The following is a 23,971-nucleotide window of genomic DNA, read 5'->3' as shown; positions in this document are numbered from 1 at the left end:
ATGGCCCCCACTCTCTCTGTGGTGTGTGTTTCTCTCAGGGCCATTCTCATCTTATTAGAGGGACCATATTCTATGGAATGTGTATCTCTGTAAATAAATCCACTTCTGAGAAATATCAATAACCTCAGATATGCAGATGACACCATCCTTATGGCAGAAAGTGAAGAAGAACTAAAGAGCCTCTTGATGAAAGTGAAAGAAGAGAGTGAAAAAGTTGGCTTAAAGCTCAGCATTCAGAAAACTAAGATCATGGCATCTGCTCCCATCACTTCATGGCAGACAGATGGGGAAACAGTGGAAACAGTGGCTGACTTTATTTTTCTGAGCTCCAAAATCACTGCGGATGGTGATTGCAGCCATGAAATTAAAAGACGCTTACTCCTTGGAAGGAAAGTTATGACCAACCTAGACAGCATATTAAAAAGCAGAGACATTACTTTGCCAACAAAGGTCTGTCTAGTCAAGGCTATAGTTTTTCCAGTGGTCATGTATGGATGTGAGAGTTGGACAGTGAAGAAAGCTGAGTGCTGAAGAACTGATGCTTTTGAACTGTGGTGCTGGAGAAGACTCTTGAGAGTCCCTTGGACTGCAAGGAGATCCAACCAGTCCATCCTAAAGGAGATTAGTCCTGGGTGTTCATTGGAGGGACTGATGTTGAAGCTGAAACTACAATACTTTGGCCACCTGATGTGAAGAGCTGACTCATTTGAAAAGACCCTGATGCTGGGAAAGATTGAGGGCAGGAGGAGAAGGGGATGACGGAGGATGAGATGGTTGGGTGGCATCACCGACCCAATGGACATGGGTTTGGGTGGACTCTGGGAGTTGGTGATGGACAGGGAGGCCTGGTGTGCTGCAGTTCATGAGGTCTCAAAGAGTCGGACACGACTGAGTGACTGAACTGAACTGAACTGAACCTACCACTTTGTCTCTCACTGAATTCTTCCTGTGATGAGACATACAGAACCTGAGCTTCATTAAGTCCTGAGACCGGATATGTGATTTCAATGAAAAGACAATGGATTCAAGTCCCAGTCTGGGTTTTGGCTGGGTTGAAGTCCCAGTCTGAGCTTTGTGGTTACAGTTGGCCAGAAATGCAGATGATAACCTGGGATTTGCTGTTGGCATCTGAAGTGGTGGTGGTGGGGGGGCAGTCTTGTGAGACTGAGCCCCTAACTTGTAGGGTCTGCACAGAATTGGAGAATTGTTTAGTTTGGGAAAAAACTTCTACTCTTGTGAGTAAATAGATTTTCCTTTAGTACTTAAGATATATCTTGAAGTGACCTAGAGAATTTAACCTTGCCCAAGGAAAGGTCTGACCTCAGTTCCCAGAAGTTAATCTCTAAGCCCCTGGAATGTCCTTCTAGATAAGAGCGTCTTGGTTTACCTGGGGCCTTGGGCTACACCAGATATTCTAACAACATGATTTCTGGGGGAAGCTCTGGCTCACAGGCATCAATTAGTTCAGCCTCCACTAGCAGGCAATCATGTCTACTTGACCAACCCCAAATACAGCTCTGGACACTAAGGCTTAGGTGAGCTTCCTGGTTGGCAACACTCTGTACACACATGGTTGTTGGGAGAATTTCTCACTTTCACACTCACTGGGAGAGGACACATGGAAGTTCAGTGTGTGGAACTCTCCTGGACTCTGCCCCAAGCGCGTCTTTTCTTGGCTGATTTTAATCTTTGTACATCTGCTGTAATGAACCCTAACTGTGAATACATCATTCTGTGGGTCTTTCTAGCAAATTATCAAAACTGAGGGTGGTCTTGGAAACCTCCAAACTTACAAATGCTGTCAGAATGAGGGTGGTTTCGGGACTTCCCTGGTCATCCAGTGGTTAAGAATCCACCTGCCAATGCAGGGTACAAGGGTTTAAGCCCTGGTCTGGGAAGATCCTACATACTGCAGTGCAACTAAACCTGTGTGCCACAACTACTGAAGCTTGCGTGCCCTAGAGTCTGTGTTCTGCAACAAGAGAAGTGACCATGATGAGAAACCCGTGCTTTGCAACTATAGAGTAGCCCCCGCTCTCTATAACTAGAGAAAGCCCATGCACAACAATGATGACCCAGCAGAGCCAAAAATTAATTAATTAATTTTTTAAAAAAGAAGCAAGGGTGGTTTTGTGGACCACTGTCTAACTTTACAGTCACTGACAGACACGAGAGGCAATAGGGCAGATCAGCTAAAAGCATGGACTTTGGGGCAGGACTTAGTGAGTTCAAATACAGGCTACACCACTAAATGCATGACCCTGGGAAAGCTATTTAACGTCTCTGCCTCAGCTTTCTCATCTGTTGAATGGAGACAGTAATAATGTGTCTCTCAGTTATTATAGTATGAGGTTTAAATGAGTTAATATGTGTCAAGCCTTTAAACTGTGCCTGGAATATGACAGTGCCACATAAAGGTACCTATGTTACATAATGAGAAAAAAGATTGTAAGTCAATATTTTAAAAATCTGTTAAGAAAGGGAAAACAATTCTAAAGCACAGAAAAAGGGAGGGTGTTAATGGGGTGGAGAGCACTAGCGCACTGCACAGAGGCAGTGGCACCAGCCCGCCACCTCTGGGAGTGGCCAGAGGAAAGAAGCATTGAGAGGGCCCTGCAGAGAGAAAGGGGCTGAGAGCAGCCACTCTCCACTCCCAGGAGACTGCAGGTCTCCTTGATGAATGCTAGTGTGGCACTTGAGCAGTGGCCCGCCTAAGTAGATGTGAAGACAGGACCAAAACCAGGATGGAGGCAATGGAAGCTGGCACGTGGGACCCTAAGACTCACACAAAGGCCGTGGAACAGAGAAGGTGCCAATTAGACACCCTCACTGATGCCAGAACAGAATACTGTGGTAGCAGGTGAGCAGCAATCAGGTTTCATCTTAGAGCACAGGGGGTAGCTCTGGGTGACAGGCTCTGGGTCAGTATTCCCCAAACAGAGCTAACTGGAATGGGATGGGATAGGATGGAGTGGAGTGGAATGGGATGGGATGGAATGAAACAAAATGGGGGGGGATAGAACAGAACAGAAAAAAATAGAAGAGACATAATTTTGCACCTAAAGGGCCATGCCATTTTCAGCAAACACAGGGATGAAAAGGATGGATGAAACACTGAGGCTGTAAAATCAGCAAGACTTAGGACTCCTGCATTGGCAGGTGGGTTATATGCCACTCATGCCACCTGGGAAGTCCTAAATCAGGAAGACTTGGTGACTGAGTGTGAGAAATGGAAGGTGGAGAGACGTCAAGGGTAAGTCTCAGGGTCTGGGCTTGCCTGGGGGGTTGGGTTGGTATCATCTCCTGAGACGAGAAACAGGGAAGAAGAGACAGAAAGAATTCAACTTTGCATACATTAAGCTGAAGGCAGCCACAGGCACAGATGTTAGACAAAGGGGTCTACAGATTTTGGAGGAGGCCTGGGCTTAGATATGGAGGAGGGAGCCACAAGCAGACTCACCAGCAACCACCTTAAGAGTAGATGAAACTGGGACTTCCCTGGTGGTCCAGCAGTTAGGACTCTGAGCTTTCACTGCCAAAGGCAGTGATCTCTTCAATCTCTGGTTAGGGAACTAAGATCATGTGATGCAGCCAAAAAATAGAAAAAGAGTGGCACCCCAGAGGCCCCAGAAAAGGTTGAACCCCACAGGAACATCAGTGTCTAAGACATAAGAAGATGGAAAGAGAAACCACAGAAGCTGTAGAGAAGCACTATCCCTGGCATGAAGGAAGGAGGCCTAAACTTAATAATTAGTTATAATAATAATTAGTTATAAAAATAGTAATTAGTTATTAAACCAAACACATAATAAGGACAAATAGTCTATTTCAAGCACTTTACATATATTAGTTCATTTAATTCTACTCTCTGAAGTAAGTGCCATTATTCCCATATTAAAGAAAACTGGGGCAGAGAGGTCAGGGACTTGCCAAAGTCGTACAGATGGTAAGGATGGGGATTTAAACTCAGCAATTCAGTTCCAGGTTCTGCGCTCTTACCCTGTACATGGTGCTGCCTTTCAGACACAAGGAGGAGGCAAAAGGTACAGTCTTAATTCAGTAGAACAATCAAACAGCATCTTCTAATTTTAGCCTCAGCAAGGTCACCTGGGACCTTGGCCAGAAAAGTTTTAGTTAAGTGGGAAGAGAGGATTTTGGACTCAAGAAAGAATGAGAAGCAGGAGTGGACACATTAAGCGCAGGGAAATCAGTTCAGAAGATGAAGGAGATCAGTAGAGAAAGGAAAGGACTTTTTGGGTTATAAGCAGTAATGGTTTCTAGGGTTGAAGTTACTGACAACAGTTGTAGGGACAAGGAAAAAGACCTAGGAAAGGGGGCAGGCATGGATAGATTTCCAGAAAGAGATGCTCTTGCTTGAGAAATGCCTCCAAAAGGTGGGAATGTAGGAACTCAGGGGCTGAGAAGGAGACCTTCACCATCTCCTTCACCATCAAAAGTCAGTGAGGAAGGCGGGGGAACTAGTGACATGTCACACTGAGACTTGCTGGGGATAAGATGTTCAACTGTTTGCTGCAAAACTAGCAGAGACACTTAAAGAGGAATGACAGTAATTCAAATAATGAGCAGTTCATTATTTCCTCAATGTAGATACGTTGGATCAAAATCAGAACTTCTATAAACTTGGAGGAATCTTCCTGCCCCCTCACCAGCCCCACCAAAAGAAATATTTATATTTTGACTTTCTTATAACTGAAATTGAGCATTTTGCTGCTATTACATGTGGGCCACAAAGCACAGAGGAGTTCAAACTTCCTGCAACTTTGATAGAAAACATGGTTACATCATTGGGGAGCTAAGACATGATGGTTTGGGCCACCTGGAGAACTGAGTTTCGCTGTGGTGCTAACACTCAACTGCAAGGGAAGAGTTGAACCACTGCTGAAAACATGCTTCTGTATTTGTCAGTGATTGTTAAAAATTCTGTTCACTCTCTCAGTGCTTCTCACACTTTCAAGCACAAATGGATCACCCAGAGCTTGTTAAACAAAGATTCTCAGGCCCCACCCACAGTTAACCTGATCCAGAAGGTCTGGGTGGGGTTTGCCACTCTGGATGTTAACAAGCTTCCAGCAGGTGCCTATGTCCTGGGACCACACCAATAGCAGCAGTGCTGCCCTAAGAAAGTCGCTCTTAAAAAGAAGTGCCCTGAAAAGCTAGTTTTCTCTTGGAAATAACAATATGCTTCTTCCTTATGGCCAATGGAAATCATGGGCCATGTCTGCCTGTTTGCTGGGCTACCAGGAAGTCCACTGACTCTCGTTGGACTCGCTCCTTTGTAAATCTGTATTCCAACAAAGGATGTTTCCTGCATCATTGCTTGAAATATCAAACCTGGACACTACCTGAATGTCCATAATATGGAGGATGGGTTAAATATTCCATGCATGTGATACAGCATTATGTACACTGTTTAAAAAAAAAGCATGGTTCTAGGTATAATGGTAAAATGTCTAGGATAGTTTAATTGGGCAAAAAGGGGAGAGTAGTATGTGTAGTAAGTATCTGTTCATTATGTCATTATGCGGACAGAGAGATTGTGGTGTTCCACCCAAATCTCCCTGTAGTACCAAGGTGCTTCTCCCAGCTGCTAGGAGACAGCTGGCTACTGCAGGTGCGAAACCTATTGGGAATTTCCTTCTGCCAAAGGGAGCTACTCTAACCAATGTTATGTCCCCTCCTGGGGCAGCCTAAACCAATGACTGGTTGATTTCAGAATACAAAGGCTTCCTTGCCTCCACTCAGGACAACACTGAGGACCATCCCTGGTGGCTCAATGGTAAAGAACCCTCCTGCCAAGCAGGAGACATGGGTTCGATCTCTGGATCGGGAAGATCCCCTGGAGAAGGAAATTACAACTCACTCCAGTATTCTTGCTTGGGAAATCCCATGGACAGAGGAGCTTGGTGGGCTACAGTCCATGGGGTGGCAAGAGTCAGACACAACTGAGCAACAAAACAACAACTACCAGCTCTAGAGCATCTTATAAGATCAGCTGATGCCTCTTCAACAACTTCCTCTGCCCACCTTGCCTCCTTCACTGACTTACAAGTGTTCTAAGAGCCTCCCTAGTAAACTTTCTGTGTGCAAATTTCCATCCCTAAGTGTTTTCCTGAGAACCCAACCTATGACAAAGCACACGTGGTTGAAATGCATATATTTTCTAGTTTCCCCAAGAAGGGAAAGTAGACTCATTAATGTCACACTTACCTGGTACTCGATCATTTTCTGTTGTTCTTGGGAAAGGATCTGCAGCCTGTGAAGATGGGGGTGGGGAAGAGAATGGAGAAGAGAACAGATCTGTGAGGGACCAGGCTTGTTTCAGAACTTGCAAATTCCCTATGTAAATCCTGGACAAAAACCCATGCTTTACATCATTGTAGTAGAGGGAAAAAAGGGTGCCATTCAACTTAGAATGTGGATACACACAACACACTTTCCAGGAAACAAAAGTTGCTACCATGTAAGAACTGAAAGGGATTAAAAAACAAACTCCTTAAAATTTAAACACCTGGCCCCAAATATATTGAGAAAGGGGCTTCTATACTTGTTATGGAAATATTACAAAAGGAACTCAAAGCAAAGTAAAATAACTGTGCAACATTAATAAAACTAATGGTTACTTAAACTGTGGTGCAAACAATTACTGAAAGGCTAAACTTGGTTATTCATCCAGCAGATTATTAAGTGTTGTCATTAAAAAAAATTTTTTTTTTCCCACCATTCTGTGTGGCTTGCAAGACCTTAGTTCTCTGACCAGGGATTGAGCCCAGGCAATGAAAGTACCAAGTCCTAATCACTGGACTGCCAGGGAATTCCCTAAAAAATCATTTTTAACAGATGAGAGCAATTGTTACTTTTAATTAAGGTGTTTAATTAAAGAAATAACTATAAGGCTTAAATAATTTTTTAAAAAGTAAATCATAGTTTAAGAGTATAAGTAAATTCTTTGAATGTCTAATGTCAGAACTATATTAAATTATCAATGGGATAATTCACAGTTTTTAAATTTTTTTTAAAAATGTATTTATTTATTTTGCGGCTTCATGCAGCATGTGGGATCTTAGTTCCCAGACCAGGGATCAAACCTATGCCCTGTGCAGTGGAAGCAAGCAGTCTTAACCACTAAACCACTAGAAAAGACCCAGTTTCCTCTTGACTTGATAAGGTTTGCTAGTGGTTTAATCTATATTACTGATTTTTTTAAAAAAATAAGATTTATCAGTTATCCCTTTTTTCTTTTTTAACTGATTAATTTCTCCTTTTGTATCTACTGATGTCTTCCATTTTTCATGTGTATTTTCTAATTTCTTTGACTAAATGTTTAATCAAGACAGAAAATTAAACCACAGAAAACTACCCACAGTTTGGCAAAACTCAACTGAAGAAACTATCCCACATCTCATCTGACCTTTTCCACCTTGATTTTTTAAAAAAATACAATATGATTTATATAATTTACTGTCACTGAATCAACAAAACCACAACTTAGCTTTCACACTATGTATGGATCATTTCATCAGGTTTTGACAGTTCTACTACATTTCTGACAGTCCATTTCTTTTCCTTCTCTCACTCCCAAATCCCTCACTATGACAGTGCTTTAGAAATCTATCTGACCAAAGTGGGACCCTAGAGGTTTCCTGTCTATGTGGTCATTCGTCACATGATCTGACAACTCTTTCTCTGTAAACTGGTCAATCTCTCAAGATGTTTTCTATGAGATTTAGAAGGTCTGAGCTCTGGCTCATGATCTAACAACATTTTAAACAGATTGTAAATTTCCAATGTGTAGCTTCTCTTTTTTTGTTTTTGTTTTTAAATATTTATCTATTTGTTTGGCCACATCAGGTCTTAGTTGTGGCATGTGGGATCTCTCTAGCTGTGGTACCTGGGCTTAGTTGCCCCAAGGCATGTGGGATCTTAGTTTCCCGACTAGGGATCGAACTTGCATCTCCTGCAATGCAAGATGGATTCTTAACCACTGGACCACCCAGGAAGTCCCATAGCTTCTGTGTTATATATAGCTAGGACACACTATTTTATTTATACCAATAAATACATGGGGGATAAGGGAAAGTTCTGACTAATCAATTTAGAAGGAAGGAACTAATCAATGTAGAAGCAACTAGAAAAATCATCATTTGGCAACCATAATAGTGGTAACTGATTCAGGCAAGAGTCATCACTAGTGAATGAGGGACTTTCCTTGTGGTCCAGTGGCTATGGCTCCTCATTCCCAAAGCAGGGGGCCCAGGTTCGATCCCTGGTCATGGAACTAAAAACTGAAAGATCCTGTGTGCCACAAAGAAGATCAAAGATCCTTCATGCTGCACTGAACCTGGTACAGCCAAATAAATAAATATTAAAAAAAAAAATACTAACACGAGTGAATGAAAGTTTGAAGTTATTTACATGGTATCAAAAAACGCCCCCATAAGATATTTACTAAACATAACTTTATAGTGGACAACCCTGGTGCATATAACCTTAACCAAATGATCAAGGTGAACATTACCACCAATATGACAAACCAATATCAGGCATCTCCTGATACGGGACACTGAGAACACACCATTGCTCCAGTAGCAATCATGAATGTACAAGACTCTAGACATGAGGAAAATCAGAAAAATTCAATTGATGGGCATCTTATAAAAATAACTGGCTTGTACTCCTCAAAACATCAAGGTCAAAAGAGGCCAAAGATGACTGAGAAAATATTCCAAATTAAAGGTGTCTAAAGAGATATGACAACTAAATGCAACATGTATTCCTGGATTATATTCCTGGACCACAAAAAAATGCTATAAAAGACATTATTGGGACAATTAAAGAAATCTAAATAACGTCTGTGGATGAGACTGCTGTAAACAAAGAATGTTGTTCACAATTTCAGTTCTACAAGTATTAAGTCACTAGCCACTGCCAGTGTCTACCAACAATATGCCCTAAGGGGAAAAACAGAAGGCACTCTGTGCTTCGGATGAAGGGCACCTAGATAGTTAAGATGCATACCTAAGAAGAATTTCAAGGACCCCAGATTATTCCATCTTCTAAGCACAGAAAAGCACTAAAATTATGAGATGTCTTTTCTTTGTGATTAGCAGTCATCTTTACATGCTTGACTACATGTATTTCCCAGTCAGGCCCCCCCAAAATCATATATATATATATATATACTGGCTTCTCCTCTACCTCCTCAGAGCAACTCCTCAGAGCTATCTGAGAGGCTGTCTCCTGGACTATAGTGCTTAGCTACACTGCTTATAGGTAAGACTGAATAAAACTCAATTCACAGTTTTAATGTGAGTTTTTTTTTCTTCACTTCACACTACTATAATAATAACAATAATAATACTCTTCAATGTTAACTTTCCTGCTCTTGATAATTATATTGTGGTCATAGAATAAAATGTTCTTGTACTCAGGAAATTTACATTAGGGGTAAAGGGCCATCATGTCAATAACTTCCTATCAAATGGCAGGCAGGCAATCTCATGGAGGTTCTCTTTTTTTTTGACCATGCCCCATGGCTTGTGCGACCTTAGTTACTCAACCAGGGATCCAACCCAGGCCACAGCAGTAAAAGTGCCAAGTCCTAACCACTGAGCCACCAGGGAATTCCCTGGAAGCTCTTAGCCTTATTCAGGTCACTGCAGCCAATGGTTAGTCTCCAAAGGCTAAGAGATTTTGACCAGGGGCTCTTAGGTACCCCTCCAAATTACCTACCAAGAAGAACCAGCCTTAACTTGTTAACTTCATTAACAGGATTCTGACTCCAAATCTACTCCAAACCAGAGGATCCACTTAAATGTTCATGTATTTGGATCCCAAAGGAAATAACATAAAACAAGCAATCTCAAATGACCAAGAAGGGCAATAGAATAAAATTTTGTCCTGGTGTGTGTCTGGTTTCAGAATTTCAAGACAAAACTTCCACATTGTATGAATGTTTTTGGCTTCAAGTAATTTCTATGATTCCATTTAATTCAAGTTCAAAAACAGGTAAAACTAATCCATTGAATTAGACCCAGGGTGGCAGTGGGTATTGACTGATAAGGAAGGCTTCAGGGTGCTAGAAATGATGGGTATCTTCCTAGATTTTTTTTTTTTTGGCTGTGTTTTGGGGCATGCAGGTGTCTTAATTCCCCAACCAGGGATTGAACCCAGGCCCTCTACAGTGGAAGCATGGAGTCTTAACCACTGGACCACGAGGGAAGTTCCTGAAGTGATGTGTATCTTGATCTAGGTTGTGTTTACACAGTTCTCTGAAATGTAAAAATTCACTGAGCTGCAGCTTTAACATAAGAATACTTGACTGTCTGTTACACCTGGAAATGATATGGAAAAAATGTTCATTGCCTAAATAAAATGAAACAATCTGGATTCAAACTTAAAAAAATTTTTCACATAAGAGTCACTTATTGCCACCCCATCAAGTATGAATATTCCTTTTAATTAGAGTTCAAAGACAGACAAAATTAATCTGTGATGTAAGAACTGGGAAAATGTTTCCCTATGGTGGGGTAGTAACGGGGAGCGGATATCATAGAGCTTTCAGGGTGTTATAACGTTCTGTTTTCTGATCTGAGCACATTACCCAGGAGTGTTCCCTTTGTGACAATTCATTGAGCTGAATGTATATTATTATATGTATCTTATATCTCAATTTAAAAAATTATGTCAAAAACTTAAAAAAGTATTTGCTCCCAAACCTGGCACTAGGCATAGTATAGGTGAAGGAAAAGAGCAACAAGAAAAAGAAAATGCCCCAACTCCTTACCCATACACATGCATGCTGAATCACAGAAACCACCTGTTTTGGATTCTGTGCATGTAAAAAGCAGGGGCTATCTGCTGTAAAAATGAAAGCTTGACACTGATGGCTTCTGAAAGATGTTACCTGCCTTACCTCTCAACTTCCTTTGTTGCTTAAGATGATATACTCATGTTTTGTCTAAAGACTACAGAAGGATTGATTGTAAATTTATAAAAACACTGTTTCAGTATTTCACCCTTTTATCAAGCTAATGGTTAAAATCTTATTTCCATTACATCTGTGATTTTGTCTCAGTGCATCTTGATTTTAAGTTCAGTGAAGAACAGTTTCTACAAGTAGCTTTAACTTTTGTCTTTGTGGTTGGTTGTTATTGTGGTTTTATGTTTACTGAATTGTTCTACCAGGATTTTATAAGGCACTGATTCATGGAAGTCAAACATGCCATGCCTAAAAAAAAAACACAGAACAAGGCAAAAAAATTCTTAGCACACAGTAACTTCCAGGTCCAGTTTCTTTTCCCTCCATAATTCATATTTTCCACAGCCTTATAAAGATATAATTGGCAGATAATACTGTGTAAGTTTAAGGTGTACAATGCCCTGATCTTACATTGCAAAATGATTACCACAGTAGGATTAGTTAACATCTCCATAATTACCTCACATAATTACCTTTCTTTTCCTTTCTTTCTTTTTTTTTTTTCTTTTTTGGTGTGGTAAGAACATTATTTTTAAGTTAATCCCAGATTAAAATAATTTCCAAATGTTCTCAAGGTTTGCTCCTTCCGCAAAATCTTTTACATTAGACTTAAGTACTTACTCAGTAAACTCTTTGTTTTCTAACCACAGGCAAAGTTACATCCATCCTAGCTGCCATGGAGTCAGAATAGATTTTTAGAAACCAGGCTCACTCTCAAGATGCTGTCACAGATGAACATCTCATTAGATTTTCTAGAAAGAACCTTAAAAGAAATATTAGGAGAAATATGCATTAAATCCTTGGCAAGAGCAACAGAAGCCACATCTTAAATAACATATTACTTTAGATCCTTCTACAGTACTTTCATTAATGTAGGGAACAAAAAAAAAAAAGGGAGAAGGAAGTTTATATTTGTTTTTCCTTTTTGCTTGTTTGTTTGTTTGGCTGCTCTGATTGGCTTGCAGGATCTTAGTTCCCCAACCAGGGATTGAAACTGGGACCTCAGCAATGATCTTGGGGAGTCCAGACCACTGAAAGGCCAGGGAATTCTTGGAGAGGGAGGTTTCAAAAATAGCTTTGAGGTGGGCTTTAGCCCTCACAACTTAATGGAACTGGCTGCTAATCAGTTGGGGAACGTCTCTGTGCAGAGGTGCAGCCTCTCCCACCCCCAACTCCTGCATTTTGCAAGCCCCAGCATCAACCGGCAGTAAGCCTCTTAAATCACAGACATAGCCGGTGTCTACAATATACAATTCTCAGTGGCCCTTGTGGTTACATTGGCCCCACAATGTCCAAATATGACTGTCAAAGACCACTAGTCAGTGACTACCAAACTCACTGATCCACTCTGATTGCGGAACAGTGAATTAAGCAAACCCACACTGATCTCCAATGATATCCCAATGACTGGGAACCAATCACTGACTCTCACTGTCCCACCTCCCCCCACAATTACTGACAGTCCCAAATCATTAACCCCCTCCTCCACTGATCCCGCTATTCCCCATACTCTGATCTACACAAGTCGGGTCACTGATATCTTCAGATTCCTCTCCAGCGATGATCTAAAGGGAGACTCCATCACTGATTGCCTAAAACGTTTCTCCAAACATCGATCCTCACTGACCACCCTCAGTGAGGATGAACCTCGAAGTTTCCACAATCACCAGCTTCAGGTACCCAAAGAGAACTTAGAACCTCCAGTCACTGACCCCTCAGGCTGCTGATCACTGAGTCCTAACGCCGATCAAATCAGCGTCTTCGAAGAAACTCACTTGTTCTCAAGACACTTGAAGATCACTATAAACTGACTTCCACGCATTCTGTCAGTCAAGAACCCTAGTTTATTGATTCCCACATACTCCCAACCCATCTTCTTCACAGACACTAACACTGATTCCCATAAACCCGCCACCACAGACTCTCTCTCCCAAGAGGCTCAGACGCCCAATCACTTAACCCTTCAGTCCCCGCAGTCTCTGACCCTTACGGGTATCCATGACTGACCCAGTCGGGCCACCGTAGTCGTCTGATTGCCATCCTACACACCTCTTGCATTTTTACTATTTCTCACATTGATCTTTCCCATTTTCCCCGCATTCACGCCCATAACCTGAAATTGTCTGCGGTACCACGCTGCCTCTCCACGGTATGAGCTCTTCCCAAATCGAGTGGCCGTGCGCAGACTCAGTAGCATCTTTGAGGCTGGCTGCCGCCATCTGGCATCTTTCCAGAGAACAGGATTCTGGGTTTCTGAATGTTAACGGCAGGTATTATGGCCGCGCCCACTAGCCAACGTCTTGCGGGGGGCGGCCATGTTTGAATCTGTACCGTACAGCGGATGACTAGGCCCTTTGTTAGGCGATTAAGCTATTTTAGGGCGGGAAGAAGCAAGTGTTCCTGGGTCCCTAAACACAGATGTCACTGCTGCTTTTAGCATCTCAGAAGCCCAAGCCTCCTGAGGTCAATATAGCGGCTCCCTGACCTGGAAATTAAGATTTCGTTGTCTCCAGTAGGGTAAGATGGCCGCGTACGTGTTATACAGCTTAAGTGTATAAGTGTGCGGCCATCTCCCAGGAGGAACGTCCGTAAAGCAAGGTACAACTTTGTCTGGGCCAGCTTTGTATGTTGATGAACAGCGAAAGAGAGAAGCGTTTCTCTTGGGGAGCCTGAGGCCCCGGGAGGAAGAGGAGTCTTTACTAAGGGGGCGGAGCAGCAAGAAAGGGCAAGTAGGAGGTTCTTAGCCGGTTATTGAAAGAATACGTGAAGAGCCGGGTCTTTACCGTAGGTGGCTTTACTCTATTCACACTAAAAATAAAACACCCAGTTATTTTTCACCAGAAAATGGGTTTATTCTGGAATAGCAGGGAACTGCAATTCCAGACAAGCAAGCTACAGCAAAACTCATAGGCAAGTCCAACAAACGAGGGAAAGAAACTTAATTTTGTAAAGAAAAAGGAAGGTATTTGGAGGAGGGGGGTGGTGGGCGGGGGGCGGTGGTTTTGAAGGAAAGTCCCTTGGAAGAAAGTGAAAGTTCAGAGTGATGACAGTTTCTCATTGGCTGAGTTGCTGGGGTAGTCGATTTCTTGTAGGAGGTACAATGTACATCTCTTCTTGTTGAGGCCTGTGAGTGAGAACTATTTCCTTTTGATTCCTCTGTTGGGGTCTGTAATTGACATTTCTTCCTGTAATTGACATGGGGTGGTACTGCCTGAGATCTCCCCCTTCAGGCCTCCCTACTCTATTTGAGTGAGGGTTTCCTCTATTTTCATGCTCTGGAAGACACAAGGGTGTGAGTGCAAGCAGTTTGTTTATTTGACAGGTAGGGGATGGGTGAGACCGAGGAGGGATGAAAACCCACACAGAGTGCATCCATGAGTAGAGTATCCCTGAGCAATGGGGGCTCAATCAAGGGTTGATGAAGATGAGGTAGTTATATGTCATCTCTGGTTCCTCACTGTTGAGGGCTACTGTAAGGGCCTTAAAGCTGTAGCACTTTCAGTCTGCCTTATGAGCAGGTCTCAGGCAGAGTCTGTAGGTGTGTTCAGGAAGAAGCCAGCCCTCAGCATATGGGCATGGTACAGACAGCTTTCACCAGAGTCCTGTTTTTAATACCAGCCAAAGCGGTGCTCTGCACATTACAGGAATTGTTTTGGAACATCTCTTAAAATGATTGCTTTGTCCTATGAAAACAGCTTTTTAAAAAATAAACCCATAATTCTATTTGGTGGTCAAAACAAGTGGTGTAACATCTGACTTCTAAAATGACTCCTGGACTTCCCTGGTGGTCCAGAGATTAAGAATCTGCCTGCATTAGCAGGGAACACCAGTCAGTCCCTGATCCAGGAAGATTCCACATGCTTTGGGGCAACTAAGCCCTCATGCCACAACTACTGAAGTTCATGCTCTGTAAGAACATATGAGAAGCCTACGAACCACAACTAGAGAGTAGCTTTTGCTTGCTGCAACTAGAGATAGCCTGCATGCAGCAATGAAGACCCAGCAAACAAAAAAATAATTTAAAATAAAGTAAAAATAAAATGAAAATGACTCCCAACAATTCCTATCTCCTGGTATTCACACCCTGTGTAGCCCCCTTCCATGTTGTATCAAGGCAGATCTGTGAGGTTGATAGTATACAGTAGAAGTGACAGTAAGCTGTAAATGACACCCTAGCTTCTGACTTGGAGGTGTTCATGCTCTTTCTCTCAAATAACTTACTCTGAGAGAAGTTAATTGCCATGTCATTGAGGACACTGAGACAGACTATGAGCAGGCCCATGTAGCAAGGAGCTGAGATATCCTGCTAACAGGGAGGAACTGATGTCATCTTGTATCAAGTGGGTCACCTTGGAAACAAATACTGTACCCTATTTAAGCCTTGAGATAACTGCAGCCCCCATCAGTAAACAGACTGCTATTACATGAGGGACTCAGAAACACCCAGCTAGCAGCTCCCATATCCTTGACTGTCATAAATATTTGTTTTTAGCCACTGAGTTTGGGAGTAATTTGTTATTCAGCAGTAGTTAATTCGGATACTTTTGGTAAAAATGCTCTAAGTGATGTCTCTGGATTTCTTAAACAAGCTCCTAAACTTGTGATTGTTCTATCAAGTCAGAGGGGATTTCTAGCCATTTCCTCTTCACTTGCATAATAGAGAAATTAAAGGTTCTGCTAGATATTTAAAGTTCAACAAAGAGTTTAAGAGTCTTGCTTCATTTGAATTAATACAAGTGGGTTTATGTGACACTTTTGAAATAATTATAGTAATTAACAAAAATGACCATTTAGAGAGTGCCTGTGACATGCCTGGCCTCTCATCGGCCTTCTCACTTCAAGGGCTACCCTCATTCTAGCACTAGTCATAAAGGCAAAAGGAAAGAGAGTCTTGGAGTGTCTTATGCTTGGAATTAAATGCTCTGCCTCAGAAATGACACAAGTCATTTCTTCTCACTACTCATTGAGTAGTCACACCCAACCACATGAAATACAACCTTACCATAGAAACAGAAATACAGTCTTAGCATAAGCTTGGAATGGGGAGAGCTAGAAATATTTAAGATTCCCTGGAGAAGGAAATGGAAACACACTCCAGCATTCTTGCCTGGGAAATCCAATGGACAGAGGAGCCTGGCAGGCTACAGTCCATGGCATTGCAAACAAACACTAGTTAGCGACTAAACCACCCACCACAAACTTCAGGATGTCCACATACACTATGAGAACAGTGTTATCATCACCATCCTAAAGAAAATGCAGTATAGAGAAGAGGTGGCCAATCCATAATCTCTCAGTTAGTAAGTAAAAAAGAAGGACTCAGAGCCAGGTATGTCTATTTTATACAAAGGTAAGGAATCATCACAGGCTTCCCAGGTGACTCAGTGGTAAAGAATCTACCTGCCAATGCAGGAGATGCAGGTTTTGACTACTCATCACATAACTGATATAAGCCAATAAATCAATTCTTACATTCCTTAAACTAGCACATTTGGGCATTTATTAGTTGGCTTCCCTGGTGGCTCAGAGGTTAAAGCGTCTACCTGCAATGTGGGAGACCTGGGTTCAATCCCTGGGTAGAGAAGATCCCCTGGAGAAGGAAATGGCAACCCATTCCAGCATTCTTGCCTGGGAAATCCCATAGACAGAAGAGCCTTGTAGGCTACCTCCATGGGGTCGCAGAAGAGTCAGACATGGCTTAGCGACTAAACAGCAACAAAGATCATTACCATTATTGTTAAAATTTTTTGGTACTGTTAAATTTTGCTTCAACATATCTAAGGCACTGAATTAGGGAACAAAGAGAGGACTGAGGTCTCCAATAAAATAAAGGATACTCAAGATGTTGCAGCCTGGTGGGGGAAAGGAAGACACATGAAAATGAGTAAAAAAGAGTGTTTAAAAAAGAGTATACACTGTAGGATTCAATTTATGTGAAGCTCAAGAACAGGCAAAACAAATCTACTGAGTTATAAATCAGAAAGCAGTTGACTCTAGTAACTTTTGACTCTGAAGAAAATTTCTTGGGGTGATGAAAATGTTCTATATCTTGTTTTGGGTGGCAGTTTCAAGAGTCTGTATAATCAAGACTCATCAAAGTAAACACTTATGATTTGTGCATTTATTACATGTAAATTGTACCTTAATTTTTTGAAGCCAAAGAGTGTTCAGGGTATTGAAAGATCATGTTAGTAGGGAAAAAAGAGAGATGTGAAAGAACTGACAGAACTTTACCCTACTTTGTGGAAAGATGAGGCCCTGGTGAGACCATCACAGCACTTACGGCTTATGATAGTGCCCTCTGTAGACAGAGGCATTAGAGAAAGGAGTCTCCAAGATTTGTGGTTTGGCAAATTAAAGGCTCTGGGCTAACCTAGCCTGTAATGACCATCAGCTCTTATTTATCCCCTACGCTGATAGGTCTCAGCTTGTTGAACGAGATATGGTGACCTTCTACACTGTCATCATTTAAAAGGATGCCAGGGGACTTTCCTGGCAGTCCAGTGGTTAAGACTTCACCTTCCAATGCTTGGGTGCAGGTTCAATCCCTGGCCAGGGAGCTAGGATCCCATATGCCTTGCAGCCGGAAAACCAAAACATAAAACAGAAACAATATTCTAACAAATTCAATAAAGACTTTAAAAACGGTCCACATCAAAAGAATAAAAAAATAAAAATAAAAGGATACCAGGCTGCAAGTTTGGCATAAGAGGAGGCACAGCTCTTCCCTACTCTGGAGCAGAAAGAACTGTGCCTTGGCCTGAGCAGAAATAGGCCTTTGCCCTTGCATGAGTGAAGACTGTTCTGGATCTAGGTGGAATGTGACCTATTTCCTGGATCAAGACAGATCTTGAGAGTAGCCTGGCATGAATGAAGACCACACCCCATCCTGTCCTGTCTTGAGTCAGGGGTATTGGTGGTGGTGGTAATTGGTGATACAAGTCTCAAAGTATAACTTTCAAAAAGTTAGAACTCGTACAGATATTCATTTAATTTTATTAATGAGGGAACTAGCAGGATTGTAGATTTGGTGCAAAGTAGGTTTAATTTGGTTCAAAGTAGTTTCAATCCCTAGGTTGAGAAGATCTGCTCGAGTAGGAAATGGCAACTCACTCCAGTATTCTTGCCTAGAAGATTCCATGGACAGAGGAGCCTGGCAGGCTACAGTCCAGGGGGTTGCAAAGAGTCAGAAATGACAGCATAACACACACACACACACACACACACACACACAAAGGTATATAGTCAGTGGAATAAAGAATCTTGGAATAAGACTGCAAAGTTAGATAGATATAAAACTAATGTCCTATAGAGCAATAAAACCATAAGCTTGAAGGTTATCTTTTCTTCAGAGAATCAGTTTATATAGAACAGATACATGAAATGTACCAAGTGCCAAGTTAACATTTTATCTATGTAGTCTGCATCCTAGTTAGTAGTAAAAAGTGACCCAAACAAGGGTACATTCTACCAGAGCAGTGGGTTCTCAAACTGGTAGAGTTTTAATCCCCAGGGAACATTACGCAACCTTTGGAGACAGTTTAGGGGGAGGCGTGGATGCCATGGATGCTTTCAACCATACAGAGAACAACCTGGTACAAACAGAGTTATTTGGCCCCAAATGCAAACAGTGCTGGGTTTAGGAAAACTTTCTCAAGAATGATTTGTTAGACTTTGGGTGGGTTTGTTAGACTATGCTCTAGTATGACTTTGAAAAGGCACACAGGATGACACAGTATAGTTTTCTTATTTCCGGGTTTTTGATCATTTTTCTTAACACAAAGTTGGGAAAGTGTTGATAATCGTTGGATCTGGGTAATGAATACTTGGTGATTAATCTTTTCTATTTTTTGTATGTTTGCACAGCATCTTAGTTCTCTGACCTAAGGTTCTGTGAACCTGGGACCATGGCAGTGAAAGTACTGAGTCTTAACCACTGAACCGCCAGGGAATTCCCTAGAATGGACTTAATGAAAAATAGTAGAAGCCATGAGATTAAGTGCTAATAAGAAAAAGCGAAGAGTTAAAATTGGACATATTTAAGAATGAAACAAAAATGGTCATATTGCAGATGATGTCACTGGACAACAGGAATAAAAAGACCAAGAAGATCCAAGAATGAATTCATCCCACTCTATGTGAGGCATCCTGAAAGAGGATTTTGCATTGAAACAGAAAGTAATTCTGGGACTTGCCTAGTGGCACAGTGGATAAAAATCCATTTGCCAATGCAGAGGTCACAGGTTTGACCCAACCCGCCCTCCTAGCCTTTCCTTCCTCCCCACAAATTTAGTTCACTCTGTGTGGAGGACTTGGTCAACCTCAGTGCTATTGCTATTATTCATCCATCCATTTAACAAACTTGTACTGAGTCTCTACTTTGTGCTGGTGCCATGCTGTGTACCTTGGACACAGCAGGAGGAGGACAAAATCCTGACATCATGAGGGTTATGGTCCAGTGGGGAGGGAAGAATGATAAACCAAAAAAAGAAACACTTAATATTAGGTCAGAGGGTGGTACTTGCAGCACAAATATAGTACAAAATAGAGAGTGGCCCCAAGAAGTGTGTTACTTCATACACAGTGGTGTGTGTGTAAACTCTCCAAACAAGGAGATGACAGCAAGCTTCATGGAGACTGGGGAAGCAGAGTCTCAGAGAACACAGCCAGGCAAAGGCCCAAAGAGAAACAAGCTTCCGTGATGTTAAGAGCAGCCAGAATGGGCATGTTGACAGATAATAACAATGGTGACCAGCTACAATTTCAGGGTTTTCCAACCCCATGCCCCCTTTTATTATAGTTATAACTTGACACTATAAACATTAAATGTAAACTTGTAAAAATACAAATAACCAAAATTCTATGTGAAAGACTGATATGCAAAATAGAAAAACTTACATATTCTAATATATAATCATATAGTACATATTATATATCATATAAAATAAAAATTTTAATTGTAATAGAAATATACAATAGATATTGCAGTGTATTATATTATATACAATGTTATAGTATATTATATGCAATATAAAATTATAACTGATGTACAAATGTAATTATATATATTTATCATCTAATTTCTAATAAATAATCTTTTATCAAACATAATTTATCATACAGTAAAACATAATGCTTCTGAGATTCATTCATGTTGGAGCTTGTGTCTTTTTTTTTTTTTTTTTGGAGCTTGTGTCTTAACTCAGCTTTTTATGGCTGAGTAGTATTCCACTGTATAGATGTACTATACTGTATTTAGTTATTCACCCATTGATGGACATTTAGGTTGTTTCCAGTCTTTTGGTGATTATGAATGCAGTTCCTATGGACATTCAAGTACATACATAATTTCTCATTTCTCTATGGTAAAAACCTAGATGTGGGATTGCTGGGTCATAGGATAAGTATATAGTTACCTGTATAAGAACTTGTGAAACTTTTGTCCATAGTGGATATACTACTCTGTATCATTCCTACAGCAATACATGAAAGTGTCTATTGCTCTACATTCTTGCCAACTTTTGGTACTATGTTATTTATTCACTGCCATTCTAATAAGCACGTAATGGTATGTCATTATGGTTTTTATTTGCATTTTCCTGATGACTAATAATGTCCAGTGTCATTTCATCATCATACTTTCATTTGTATCTCATACAACCATATGGATGAACCCCAGATACATTAAATAAAAGAAGTCAAACTCAAAAGGAGATACATACTTACATATTTATATGGATACACACACATTCATAACATGTGAAAAAGGCAAAACTATAGAAACAGGATCGAGGGGCTGGGAGTAGATAGATTGATCAAAAAGGGATAGGACCTTTCTACCATGTGTAAAATAGCTAGTGGGAACCTGCTGTATTGCACAGGGAGTTCAGCCTGGTGCTCTGTGATGATCTAGAGGGGTGAGAGGAGGTGATGAGAGGGAGGGGCTATATGTATACATAACAGCTGATTAGGTTGTTGTACAGCAGAAACTAACACAACATTGTAAAGCAATTATACTCCACTTAAAAAAAGAACATTTAAGAAAGAAATACTCATAATTTTTTAAAGGGATAGGGAGGAATTTAGGGTAGTGAAGAAACAGTATTCTTGATTGTAGTGTTGACTCCTTGATTGTATGCTGCATTTGTCAAAACTCTCAGAACTGTACACTTTTAAGGATGACTATTACTGTGTGTAAATAATACCTCAGTAAATCTAACTTTAAAAAATACCTCAATACTATAACATTGGGCTTCCCTAGTAGCTCAGCTGGTAAAGAATCCACCTGCATTGTAGGAGACTCCAGTTCGATTCCTGGGCCGGGAAAATCCTCTGGAGAAGGGATAGGCTCTCTCTAGTATTCTTGGGCTTCCCTGGTGGCTCAGACAGTAAAGAATCTGCCTGCAAAAAAAAAAAAAAAAGAATCTGCCTGCAATGTGGGAGACCTGGGTTCAATCCCTGGGTTAGGAAGATCCCCTGGAGGAGGGCATGGCAACCCAGTCCAGTATTCTTGCCTGGAGAATCCCCATGGACAGAGGAGCCTGCTGGGTTATAGTCCATGGGGTCACAAAGAGCCAGACAGGACTGAGCAACTAAGCACAGCACAGCAGAACTATGATACTGTGTTACAGTAAATATAAAAGAGAAATAATTGAAAGTAATTTATAAAATAACATACATTTCCCTCTGTGAGGTTTGGGTACAACCATTCAGAGGTTGGTCTTGTGTCCATTTATAACTGGTAATATTATTAACAACAGGGACACTCTCATTGGTCTCCACTAGCTCTGCTCCCCTCATGTGAACCATATTTGTGGATTAAGAAGGGGATAATGGCAAGATCTCCAGACACTCTCCTGAGGAGTTAGCAAACACTGTCCCCAGTTGGGGGATAATGCTGGGTCACAAAACATTTAGTGAGGCCCCAGAAGCAATACTGGATGCAGTAAAAGGGGGTAGTGGGTCACTGGATATTGTTCTAAGATAGTGGGTTCAGTTACTGTGAAGCAGTGAGATAAAGAAGATCTAATGATGGATTAGACATCATCATTAAGGTAATGGGATATGACACTAATCACTGCCCAATTTGATTATTGGAGATTATATGAGAATCCTTAGTCCTGCTCCTCAACCAGGTTCTGTCCCCATTCTCAGTCCCCATGCTGCTATTCACAAAGGTGAGAACAATTCTGTACCAGTTATTGCCCACTCTCAGTGTTGTCAATGGACTGACCTGGAGGAACCATTCTGCTGGTTCCAGTTTGGCCACCCAACTGCTGATCATTCAATCAGATCCTCTACATGCATTTGTGAGGCCACTGCTGCCCCAGTCTTAGGCTGCCCACCTGACTTCCAAGGAAAGGCAACCCCTCTCTGCTTTTGGTCTCTCCATATTAGCACCTTTGGGCAGACCTCTCAGGGCATGATAAGCAGGTCTGTACATCAGCTTATGAGGTAGGCAAGGCCCTGTCACATTGCAACTGGGGTAGGGCAGGGTTGTGAAATGCTTGGACAGAATGAGCATGCTCTTTTGTGATCACTTTGGAGCTGACTGAGGTATTTTGGAATCACTGAAGGGAATCTTGAAACATCAAGTATCTATGTGGGACTGATTTCCTGTGCCTCAGTTCTCTTTTGCTTATATGGGTTGGCATCAGACCAAAAGATTTACAATGATGTGACAACTTTTGGGACAGGAAGGAAGGACTGAGGTTGAAAAAACCTGCTGTGTATTAGGTAAGTTGGTTCTCCCTATCAGAGCATCTTATGCTGCAATATAGAAAGCACCGGGCTTCCCAGGTGGCTCAGTGGTAAAGAATCTGCCTGCTAATGCAGGAGACACAGGAGATGGGAGTTCGATCTCTGGGTTGGGAAGATGCCCTGGAGAAGGAAATGGCAACCCCTTCCAGAATTCTTGCTGGAAAAAAGTCTCATGGACAGAGGAACCTGGTGGGCTACAGTCCATGGGGTCACAAAGACTTGGACATGACTGAGTGACTGAGCACAGCACACACATAGAAAGCATCAAAGGGAAATCGTGAGGAGAGCAGGGTCAACACTCCATAATGTGCATTCATGGAAGGACTGCTGTATGTTAGGCATGGGTCTAAGTTTACTATGGTGAGCAAAATGGGAAAAAAACATTCTAGAATGGGAACTATAGACAAACAAGGGAAAAATACAGGGTACTGTGGAGTGTTATGTGTTATGGAGTGTTATGTGTTATGTTAAGTGTTATGGAGAATGATAAAGGAGGAAGAGGAAAGGGATGGAATTTTGTCAGACAGGCAGGGAAGGGAAGGGAAGGCCTCTGCAAAGAGATGCTGCTGGACGAAAGACATGAAGGAGTAAAGCACACAGATATAACGAGGAACTGTGCTCTTTGAAGAGGGCACTGTAAATGCAAAGGCCCTGAGGCAGGACCTAATTTGATGTGTTTGAGGGACATGGGGGAAAAGGTCCTTGTGGAGTGTACGGAATGAAGATGGATAGAAAGAAGACAGTGAAGGTAACGTTGAGGTTTGTTTTTATGAGTTAGTGGTTCATTATTGTCATTATAAAGGGCAAGTCATTAAGGAAGGCAAATGAGCTGGAAGAACTGTGACAGCAAACGGGAGACTGAGGTGAAGAGTTGACTGAGATGACCTGAGCATTCTTATGTCAGAAGCTTTCCTGAAGGTAATGGGAATTCACAGGACATTATGCTGCAGGGTAATTAAGGGTCAGTAAGTCTGGGAGATAAGGGTAGTCACCAGACACAGTGTTTAGCATGAATGGGCAGTCATAATGCAGTTACAGCAGTCAGAAGACAATGTGCTGTATGGGAGTTGAAGACATCTACTGATAGCTAACGAGGGGTGCTAGAGGATAACAGGGCAGTCAACTGTATACAAAAATAATTTTTCATTGTGGCAAGCCTTTCTTGATAAAAATATGCAATAGGGAATTGGATAGACAAGACCATGTTAGATT

General features: G+C 41.6%; 1 protein-coding gene across 7 annotated transcripts in view; it reads right to left on the bottom strand.

The window, feature by feature from the left end:
- ZNF793 (zinc finger protein 793) overlaps positions 1–23,971 on the bottom strand; it is a 50,983-nt gene that overhangs the window by 10,320 nt on the left and 16,692 nt on the right. For 2 of the 7 annotated variants that reach the window (XM_043437445.1, XM_043437451.1), the window contains exons 2-3: positions 11,621–11,762; positions 6,229–6,274 (exon numbers count right to left, since the gene is read on the bottom strand). In XM_043437445.1, the coding sequence (XP_043293380.1) occupies positions 6,229–6,243 (15 nt within the window). In that variant the 5' untranslated portion in view covers positions 6,244–6,274; positions 11,621–11,762. Of the gene's footprint in view, positions 1–6,228; positions 6,275–11,620; positions 11,763–12,711; positions 13,214–23,971 lie in introns of those variants that run through there. The other 5 variants (XM_043437450.1, XM_043437447.1, XM_043437449.1 and 2 more) reach the window with 5 other exon arrangements.

Source organism: Cervus canadensis, chromosome 18 (genome assembly GCF_019320065.1).
Source record: "Cervus canadensis isolate Bull #8, Minnesota chromosome 18, ASM1932006v1, whole genome shotgun sequence".
NCBI lineage: Eukaryota > Metazoa > Chordata > Mammalia > Artiodactyla > Cervidae > Cervus > Cervus canadensis.
This window is presented reverse-complemented; position numbering and strand designations above follow the sequence as displayed.